The 11,311-nt window shown below is 44.5% G+C and overlaps 1 protein-coding gene across 8 annotated transcripts in view; it reads right to left on the bottom strand.

Annotated features, from left to right (window-relative positions):
• RREB1 (ras responsive element binding protein 1) overlaps positions 1-11,311 on the bottom strand; it is a 133,591-nt gene that overhangs the window by 17,789 nt on the left and 104,491 nt on the right. For 7 of the 8 annotated variants that reach the window (XM_063401932.1, XM_063401925.1, XM_063401943.1 and 4 more), the window contains one exon: positions 825-1,568. In XM_063401932.1, the coding sequence (XP_063258002.1) occupies positions 825-1,568 (744 nt within the window). The remainder of the gene's footprint in view (positions 1-824; positions 1,569-11,311) is intronic. The other variant, XM_063401985.1, reaches the window with a different exon arrangement.

Below are 11,311 nucleotides of genomic sequence, written 5' to 3'. Positions count from 1 at the left end.
AGTTCAAGTGTTACTCTTTGGTGTTACTGTCAATTACAGCACAAATATTTTGTTAACGGCAAACATCTTGTCTGCAGCGGAGAGAACCTTCAAAAGACACAAAATGTCAAAATGCACCAGTTTTCCTACATCAGAGCAGTTTGCTTGCAGGTAAAATAGATAATTCATAAGGATGAATGACTAATTCACCTTTGAGCTGGTTCATGGCTTCATCTCATTTGCAAGGCACTGATGCAATCTGCCTATCACATAAAGCAATCCCACTGTCCAGTCAAGTCACTGGGTAAGTGTTTCACTACCTGTATTCCATCTTCCCTGCCCAAGTGCCCACTGGATCTCTGCCTTCCACCCAAGCAGCAGGTCACACATATCACCAGCGTGTTACCCATATTAGGCTGAGATCATCAGATAAAACTAGACCCTTTCTCTCTCTCTCTAAACTTTAACTCAGAGGTGAAGTCTCATGATACCCTGACAGTTTCTCCACTGCTGGTCAAAATATTGGGAGGAAGTAGTAAAGCCACATACGTATGGCAAGAAGGGAGTCAGAAGCTGCCCAAGCATCTCCACACTTGCCCTCGCCTCTGAACTCTGTAAGCCATCATGGGGAATAACAGTTTGGGAGTTGAAAATAAGGCAGTGGCTGCAATTCTTGCTGCCCCCATAGGCTTCTTACGCAGCATGGGGGACTGGGGCAGAGAAGACACCTTGCAGATACCTTCAGGACTAAAAGCACTGTCTCCAACAATCGTGCACCTCCAGAGCAGACACCTCAGTCTGGTGGGACACCTCATGGTCTGTTCTGCCCTCAAGCCTCCTCTTACCTGTATGAGACCGCATATGTCGCGTCAGATCTTGCAGAGACCAGAAACGCTTGTTGCACACAGTACAGACTTTCTTTCTTTTGTCTGCTTTTGCAGTACTCTTAGCCCCATCAGTCTTTGGTTTGTCATCACTGCTCTTCTCAGTGGACTTTCTCTCTGTGCCTTCCCCCTCAGAGATGCTTTCGCTCTCTTCATTCTCCTTTCCTGTTGCCTCAAAGTCCACAGGAGACTCCACTACCTTCAAGTCCAGCGGAGACTCTTCCTGCTCAAGACCAGAGTCCTGCATCGAGGGAGCTCCTGCATCATCCTGAATGCTTTTGCTTTCATCCTCACTGCTCCTTTCATCCTTTCTGTCCTCACGAATGTGGGCCTTTTTGTGACGGCTAAGAGTGCCAGCAAACTTGAAGGTTTTGCCACAAATGTCACAGGCATGTTTCCTTTCAGTCTGAGAACTGCTGCCTGCACACTGGTCACTCTCTGCCAGCTTGAAGTCCATTAATTTGCTGGCAAAATTGAGGTCAAGACTTTTGTTACTTACAGAATCTTCCTCAGGGCCCTCTTCATATCCATCCACTTTTTCTTCAGCATCCTCTTCTGCCAGAAGGGAGTCAGCCTTCTGCTCCTCCTTGGGGCCGCGCTCACTCTCTGGTAGCTCTGTCTTTTCCTCCGACTGCTCCTTCTCGCCGTAGCTCAGGTTCAAGGCTTTGTTCCCTGTAGCTAGTGCCTCTGCATCCGCCTGGCTCTCTGCAAGGAAACAGAGAGAAACTTTCAGTGGGATGATCCCTGATGATTCCCAACTACCAGCAGCGAGCCTGCACAAAGACCCAGGAGCATTGCTTCTGATCAAGCATCCCAACATCTGTTTCTCCTGTCTGTGACCTAGGCCAGTAACTTACAGCTGAAAAGAGATCAAAACACCACAGAACCCAATTAACAAGATGATACAAACTCTTTCACAAAATGCTTTCTTTGCCAAAATGCACTATCTCAGCAGCTTCTTGAAATAATTTTTTCATATAATCACTTTTAACCAGAGAACACAACATGCTGAGACACCAAAGAAGAGCTGAGGTCACGATCACAAACAGACCATTCCAGAGACACATGGATGTACTAATAAACTTATGTATGAAAAGCATGAACACAGATTGAAATAATATACAACCCATATATTTATCAAACTAATTTCTGTGTAGCAGGAAATGTTTTTCCAAGGAAATGGAAAGGCCTCATGCAACTACCCGGTACAACTAAATGTGAAGTTAGTGCAGACAGTAACACAGAAGTTGGCTTAAAAAGTTAGCTATACACCATGAATGGGGAAGATGTGGAAGTTCATCCACACCTGAGTCTCTGATATGCCACTTGGACTCAAAACATAAAGCTGAAGGGCAGTAACAGGCCTTGCTGTTTCACAGTTAACCCACAAGATTACCTAAGATGTGGTCCTTAATGGTGCCCTTTGCTTACTCACCTGTGTGCAGCATTAATGTTACTGAAGATGTAACATATGTCCAAAAAACTGAAACAGGTAAGGAGAACAGAAGGCTGGAGGTGTACCACTTCCAAGCTCTACACAAATAAGTCTATTTGTAAATAGGAAATAAGCTGGTCTGGCTCTGGAGGTCAAAGCTGCTGCTGCTGCACGGCATGTAACTGCATCCCCAGTGCCACTTCCCAGGAATTGTTCCAGGACACGAACTTTGCAAGTCGTGCTTTCTGAAAGCTGAAACCTTCTTTTAAGTCCTCCACCCCACCTCCTTCTTATTGACAGCAAGCAGCAAAGGGAGCCCACAACCCACCCGGCATTTCAACACTCATCTGGGAGAACGATAGCTGCTGAGTAACTACAGGGATTTAGAAACTCTAGAAGAGCAGTGCAAGTTCTGTGTTTGACACAGTACATGTACTTGTCTCCAAAACCTCTAGTTTTGCTATCACAGGCTTTTTTTTTTCCTAAGCAAGGAGTAACAACAAGATAAGAAGATGGTTCTCAGGCACTTATAAGTTTGAATGTAGTCTTGCAAGATGATTTGCACTGGCCCCATCTCCTCTCACTAGTGATAATAAATGGCCATTAAACAAATGTCAAAGTGTAGAAGTGTTTCTGGTGATAGTGAACGATCACTTAATAGTGCACAACTCATGATACACTTTTTCTTGGAGAAGTGTGAGGGGGAGAAGTGACCTATCACAAAAAGTAATCTCACCTTTTAATCAAAACAGATCTGTTTACACAGACAGTGGATTACAAAAGTTCATCTAATTATCTGCCCGTTAAAACACGTAAGCAAGCCCTAATCTGTGTGTAAGGCTACAGAATGTGAGGATGGGGACATCTGAAAGTAGATGTGGGCTGCCCTGTCTCCTCCCTGCGAGGTCAGGAAACCTCCCCTGATGGGATGTGTGTGAGGCTGAAGAAAGGCTGCCAGCACAGCACAGAGGGGGTTCATTAGGGAGAGGGGCAGGAAACCATGTGAGCTCTGTTAGGATGGAGATGAGTGAAGGGCACAAGGAGTTTATTCCTGTATTTTCACCATGAAACATCAGAAGCAGAGTGAGTGAGGAGAATATCTATGGGTGGCACTCAAGGTAAGAGCAAGCCAAAACCAGTATGTCTTAACACTCTCAATACACAAGTCCCAGCTTTGACATACAATGTCATATATCATTCATGATTTTCCAATTTTTCTGTAAGTTTTTTTTCTTCTGCTTCTAGTATTTTGAAAAATAATATTATTTTTCTTACAGTATACTTATTCTTCAGGGAATTGTACTTGAACTCTATCTGCTTCTTTCCTCTCCTCTGTGCCCTGGGCCTCTTCCTAGCTGTTATCCTGTTCTTGCATGCGTGGCCTGCAACTACATTTTCTGGTGCACAAGAGAAAGCACTTCAAGGGGTAGGTGGTCCACAGGTATGTGTACCGGCACAGGCAAACAGATGAAGTCAACGTGAAAAAAAAACAAAACAACCTCTTAAAATTTAAACAATGTGCCTTCACAAAGGGCAAAGCCCACTCCAGACCCTAGGAACACAAATGTACACAGGCCTTCTCTTCTGAAGCTCCTCTGGGCCCGGCACCCCTGAAGGAACATTCAAAACTCAGGTAGTGACACGGCCAGGGATATGCTGACACATGTACGTGCTTGGGGGAGCGCTCTTCCTCCTCACCTGCACAAACCAGACCTGCCCTTCTCCTTGCTGAGAAGGAGTTTCACAGGCCCCTTAGGAAACTTTATCCATGTACTTCACGTAAAGCAGCAGTTCCTGACTAGCTGAACTGCTCTGTGGTTATCTCCAACCCGTGCAGTTGGTTCTGCAGCAGGTGGAAAAAGTGAGCTGCTTTGCACAAATCCTGGTTATGTGAGGACAGGTGAGAACCAGCCCAGTTCTGCCTCTGATGAACTGGAATAGTAGCAGGGGAGCTGTGAAGGTGTGTGGTAAACACAAGGGTTGTGAAAACAATTGTGCCAGGTCCAGTGTGTGACTTCTCCAAGGAGTGAAAAGGTGGCTGCAAGGGTAGTCTTGCACTGGCAACTGCTCCATCCACTCCAGCAGAGGTTAGGCCTGGCCTGCACTACTGTTTTCTTCCTACTTACATGTTCCTTGCAGCAATAGAAACCCTGCTGGCCACACAGCTCCAGCAGGCTTGTATCTTACACAAGGAGGAGGATTTTGACTGAGCCTTCAAATCTAGGCAAACATCCCTCCAACAAAACTGAGCTCCTCCCAAATGGATAATTCCCATCTCCAGAATTTGGCTGACTTATGCTGCAGAGCAGTCACTCAATTCCAGGCAGTGAAAGAAACAGGATGCACAGGAAAGGCCTGCTGTTACTTTTGCCCCTTTCCTATCTTTCATTTACTAAGGCTGTAAAATGCTTTCCGGTCCATTTGTTATCCCACAGAATTTACGCTTGGTGAATCAAGAGGACAAGAGCAGAGAAATCTACTTGTCAAGGCTCCCACCCACTGCCACTTCTTCAGCAACCATGGGAGCAGAATATGTTACCTGTTCACATGCAACCAGAGTGTGTCACTCCCCCAAAACGAAGAGAAGAAGGGAACACTATCTAAAGATCTCAATTCTGACACCAGAGTCAGAAAAGATGTTCAGGATAAGGGAGAAAGAGGAGAAGAGCAGGGAGGTAAGGACACAGGGAAGAAGATGACACAAAACAACTACTGGTAACTTAGCTGCTGCCTCATCAGCTCCTGGAAAAAAAAAACCAAAACCTTCTCATGAGATGTATTCATAAGCTAAACCTCAAGGACTCCATCTGAGAATCCAAAAACTTTTCCGCTTGCATGAAAGAAACCACTCTATAGATGTGGCCAAAATAATTTTTCCTTCCTGTGGAAAGGAAAGACTGTTTTGCTGAATCTATTTACAAATCAAACTGCAGTCTTCGATCAGCTCAGTCAGAGGAATCCACTTCATCTTTTATTGGCAGCAAGAAAGAGAAAGAGGACAGAACTACCTTCCTATATATGCAAACCAAATTATGAAGAGCGACACTGAATGTGAAAAATTTCAGATGAAAGAGCAGATATAGATCAAGGTGGGAGCTTGCTGGCTCGATTCTTTTTACACATGGTTTTATTTTTTCCTGGAACTATGGTGGAATAGAGAGTTGAGCTTGAGATGCTACAAAGTTAGTAGACAAAACAGAAGGTAATGAAAAACATTTTGGTGCTAAATCAAGTGTTTATTGACAAACATTCCTAACATCCCAAGAGAAGAGTTAGAAAACCCATCACATAAATAATCCTCAAAATTGGAGCAAACAGACCACTGGTAGTGGATATGGTACAAGCAGATGGCATTATCAGTCAGATGAGCTGATGATTTACTATTTCACCTTCATTAACTGAAATAACCCCAGCTTGTTTTATATTTTACAATAGAGGCAGCCACCACTAGGTGGCAGCAGTTCTAGTAAATTTGGGAGTTTTTAGACACGCACACACAATGTTTCTTCTACTTCTACCCATGAACTGGAGAACATCTTTTAAACCTGCAGAGTCAACTTGAAAAATTTTGGGTGTTATCTTTCTCCATTTTTTATTGTGAACATTCTAAATAATAAAATTCAGCCATCTTCATTACATCACCTGCAAACATTCAAGTTAAATATTTAATCAGCCCACACAGTTGAGAGAGCTTCGGTTGCATCTCCATGCCTTGTGAAATGAAAATATGCAAGCTAGAAAAGGACTATTTACAGTAAATGGAACTGAATATATCTGAAGAAAAAGAAATAAATTATTCTGGGAAAAAAACACTTTCTATCTTTAACACACAGTATGATTCCCCAGTACCTGCAATAGAGCAGCTGAAGACATGAAGAAAAGCTTTCAGGACTGGCTCTGACTGCACCTACCATGGGGGGAATCTGCACTGAAGGGAGTGGGCGCAAAACCCACACTTTGAGCTTAGGATGGATTGCACCATTCAGCAGAAAGGCACTTTGATGTAGGGCTGACAATACAGGCAGCAGGCCATACACCAGTTCCTCAGTACCTTCATACAACAGCTCGAGCACTCAGGCCAATCCCAGTAGCAAATAACTCTTGCTTTACCCTGAGCTCTGGCTCTAGAGCAGCTGTTAAACTTTGCCTGACACTGAAAACACGATTTCAAGCCCTTTGTCCTCTAAAAAATACCCACAAATGTAGCTCAGAGGTACAGACAGCTGGAATGGTTTGGAAAAATCCCCCACTATACCCAGAGCTCATATGATTTCTGGAGGGATCACAGTGTGGCAGATATCTAGAGCAAAGATGAATTCTGCTAAATGCTAAGCAGAAAATTCACTGTTGAGTATACTTTGCAAATATTTGTCTAGTTAACACAGAGCAGTTGTGTTCAACCCTCTCACATTAGGGGCAAGTCTCTTTACGAAAGGGATCTTTCCTTAGTAAGTTCTCTCTCTCTATTATTTAAGAGATAATCCCTTACCCCATTCCTATCCCAGATCTCTGTCAACTGTATTTTGTTGCAAGAAGGGTGCATTCAGACAGCCCTGAGGAGACAAAGGCAGAGCTGATTTAACATGACGAAAGTGGGCAATTCATTAAGCTGTTCCACATTTTCCTTGTACGCCTCTCATGCCGGGACAGCTCTCCCCTGGTCTGACTGCTGTGAGCTGGGGGAAATGTCCTCAGTTTGCTTCAGGCGCTTTAGCCCATTCCCTTCCTCTTCATGGAACAAGGATATGAGCAAGCCCCACCACTTACACAGCCTCCTCATCTCTGAATCCTGTTCTAAACCACCATCCTGTTTTTGTTTTGGTTTAAAACAAGACCAAAAGAATCCCTCCATAAACTTGTTCCCAGTGACACTCTATTGAATTGCACTTCCTGTCTTACACCTCATCCTAAAGCTTTGCTTTATTTATGGCTGACCAAACACCATCCAAGCATCTCCCTTCATTCCTTCTCCTTCTGGCACATAGTGAAATCCAGATGCCCACTCACTTCCAAGGATGGCCCTCACAAGGACTCTGCACGTGAGCCCTGAGCATGTTGCTTACCGACCTTTTAAAGCCAGCACCAAAAGAAACCACTTAATTTTAAACTTAGCCACTATTTAAAATTCTTAAGTTTACTTCCAAGGATTTGGAAATCCCTTTTTCTTGGGCAACAGAGGGAGACTGCAAGTCCAAAGCCGTTGACTGATTCTGAACCATGATTAACCACTGCTTGATGAAGCCAGTTTTAAACACTAAGCAGTGCTATAAAGTGCATGTGGTAACTATAGCTGTGTGCACTATCGGATCTGGGCTCTCTCCTTCACGCTTAAAGCTGCTATTTGAAGACACCAGGCACTGACAACAAAGCCAGTTTCAACAGCATCTATCCCAGTGCCTCCCAGAAGATGCTGCCAGCTCCACACCTCAGCTGCATCAATGTGCTCCTTTAGGGCTGTACTGCCACCCAGATCCGGGAACTGATCTCTGCCAGTTCCTCCCCTTGCCTTTTTAATTTTTTTGGGCAGCTGGGTCAGCTACAGCTGCAGGGATGAACAGTTGGGAACAGGTCGAGCCAGTACTGCCAATAAGTGCTTTGTGTTATCCAACCATGGCCCAAGGCTCTGTCTGCCAGGGGCAGGTCGAACCACTCTGACCAGCCTGGCGCCGGCTGCTGAGAACAACATCTACCTTGCACCCAAGTCCTACCCAACCTACGTGCTGCCCCAAGTCTGAGCGGCTTTAGAAATGCTTGCCTCCTCACACCACGGAGCAGCCGAACCGCTTTAGCACCCCTCTGACTATAAAAGAAGTCTACAATCGACTCAAGCAGGACATTTCAGTTTTATTCTGCCATGAAAACTGTCAGAGGTGAGCACTTTCAGAGCCCTTGCTGCAGACTTTTGTTCTCAGAGGGGATCATGTCATAACACGAGTCTCCCTCTCTCACGCTGTACACGCTGTAGCCATCTGTTGTCTGCAGAGGCAGGACGGGCGCACGTGGCCCCGCAGATACCGTGCTGCAGCCCTCTGAAGTTACAGGCTGTTAACATGGTAACGAGGCAACTTAGGCTCTTCGTGATAGGCAAGATCAAATCATGTCCTAACAGGTCCCCAGCATGGCAGATTGCAATACCAGCCTAGTACTGAGACCTGTATTACCACATCTGAATCACTGCAAGGCAACCTGCTGTATTAAAAGAAGCAGAAAGGATGAGAGAGGCTGGCAAGACAGCAAACTTTCCCAAACAAACTGGTGCATGGAGATGTAAGAGGAAAATCCTGTGCACACTCTGTGCAATCTGATCAGCAGCTACTCTGAGGTTGAGAGTAATAACTCATTTGTAATTTTAACTACCCTGACACACAGAGCCAACTTCTTGCTGCTTTTAGATTTGGTACTTCAACGAGTCTCCCATGAAACCAACTCAAAGTGACACAAAGTGACGCTGTCTGTACTGGAGGTGTGAATAACTTACAGCAACAGCTCCCCTTGTGCAAGCAGTTTCCAGGCAAGGGACATGTACCACCATCTGCCGAGCTTCCTTCTTGCACACATCCCATTTGGTCAGCACAGTAAACGCAGAGTGACTGTGCTCACCCTTGGTTTTGTGTCACTCCTCCTTTCCGTCTAAATGCCACCCACCTGCTACAAGGAAACCTTGCATGTTCTGACAGCCAATCTCTCGCTGCTGTCAAGACAGAGGGGCACTAAGATGGCAGGTGAGCTTCCATGCAGATTAACACAAGGTAAAACAATCTGAACTGTGCCTGTGTGATGCTGAGTGTAGTACTGGCAGGTACATCCACGCAGGAGGACTCAAAGTCATCACCGATGTCTCTCCAGGATCACTGGCTTGGCCTGCAGCAGCAGGCAAATTGCAACCAGACTGCATCAGCAGGTTCAGAAAACAACTGGAAGGACCTGCAGACAGCAGCTCCATAAACAGGTTGTAAAGGGAGCGGGCAGGCATGTGCCCTCGAACACACAACCCTAATGAAGCAGTTGTGGATGCTGGTAGAGGTTTAAGAGCTACAGGCCAGAGGAAGTAGCCTTCACATGCTCACACTGAAGAGCACATCCTCTTCCTACCACTGGAGACAGGAGTACCACTGCTCCAACACTGAAGGACACTTCTCACGTTCTTATGCTTTGCTTGTCTGCACTGTTCAGCCCAACCTAGTACAACTTGGCCTTGGTGTTCTGAACAGGTGTGAAAAAATTGTGTGTGCCACTGTGAGATCCAACATCCTCTTCCTTAGGCTGGGGGACAAGCACATTTTTCCTCAGGCAGCAGCTGGCAACTCTAGGTTTGTGCAAATTCTGCTAGATTTGGTAGAAATGACACCACATTTCTGACAGGGGAAGGGCTTCTGGCCTGATGCAAGATGTATGAATATCCCCCATGAGTGTAGTAAGAAACTTCCTTGGTTTTCTTCCTCTGCCTCTGTTACTGCTTGGTGACCAACCACAATATCCTCACTGCAAGCTCCTCAACAGCAGGCTCTCTCTGGAATTGCCTATCACCTATGAGAGTTGGACACCATTTCCATCAAAGCCACAGGGCACCTCTCCGTTGACATCACTGCAATCAAGACCCATATGTTGAATAAGCAATAAATTATTTTTCTTTAGGAGAAAATTTTTTATGTCTGTGATTCATTTAAATGACTAGAACAGGGAAGGGACTAGGCATAGGAAAAGTTGAAAGAAAAGCCAGGATGATGCAGTGCAATGAGAAAGGCAATCCTGCAAGACATCTTTGTGATGAAGAAAGAGATTGAGAGGATAGTTACTTGTAAAAGGAGATCAGCTCCTGTCACACCTTCCATCTCACACAAAACCTCTGAAAATACACACACACCGCCCACCCCCTGCCACAACCAGCAGCCTCTTTGATAGAACACTGTGGGTATCTCTCCCACTTTCATCTTCTGAAAGTTGGTTCTGTTCTAGTTTACATCTCAACCCGTACCAGGGATTCCCTGCATCTCACAGACATCTCAGGAGCTGTTTCTTTCTCTTCATTTTCTTCCAGTGTCAACACAACTTTTTAGATGCATCATGGTTCTGCTTTTTTGTAGGCTTTCAAGTCACTCTTTCCTCTTAGATGCCTGCTAATTCAACCACAAATTTATGCCTACAAATATCACTGCTTTTTGTGCTTCTATCTGGCTTCATTCACAACGCAAATACAAAACTTCAAAGTTGAGCAGAAATCCTTTTGCTTCATGATAACCCAATTCCTTTCCACATTTCTTTTCATGCATGCAATGACAGGATTAGCTGAGGATTAATTATTTGAAACTCGACCTGCATCTCAGGTCACAATTTTCTCATATTTTCAGCCTTTAAAATGTTTGTATCAATCAAATACTTACAATATAGACCAACACTTGCAATAGATAAAATATTCCTCTTTCCACACAGACGTCCTAGCTGGGGGTCTCAAAACCCAAACAAAAATTCCACTTACTGTGCAAACTCCAATCCTCCCACCCCAAGTTGCAACACTTTCAAGAAATGTCACCTTTAAAGTCACAAAACCAGAACATTCAGAAAGCCAGTTTTCTCTGCCTTCTGTACTTGTCCCTTAAAGGCAACTGCTCTTCTGATAAAATACACCTACTCACTGGAAGGTAACCTAAAAAGTTCAATGTGATTTGATTTTTTAATTAAATTTTTCCATATGAATAGTCATGGCCTGTATTAAAATACGTCTGTGCCTAAATACTGACTTGGGAATCACTGTAAATTTTGGTTAGCAGCACAGTAGGACCAACCTAGTCTGGACATTTCACAGTAGCCAGTCATTTGAAGGGTGTCTTTTTCAGTATAAAGGGTCATTTGAATAATTTAAAGCACGTAAGATCAGTCCTCAAGGTATCTCCTGCCACTGCTGTCCTAGCAGAAAAACATTATTCACCATGGTAACTACAAATGTTGCAAAGTAAAGATGTTTACAGTTTTACTTAAATCGTAAAAGCAAAGAATAAAAATGCCTCCAAGTCCT

This window comes from Prinia subflava, chromosome 1, assembly GCF_021018805.1.
Source record: "Prinia subflava isolate CZ2003 ecotype Zambia chromosome 1, Cam_Psub_1.2, whole genome shotgun sequence".
In the NCBI taxonomy this organism is placed as follows: domain Eukaryota; kingdom Metazoa; phylum Chordata; class Aves; order Passeriformes; family Cisticolidae; genus Prinia; species Prinia subflava.
The sequence above is the reverse complement of the archived record's forward strand: the minus strand, read 5'-3'. Positions and strand labels throughout refer to the sequence as shown.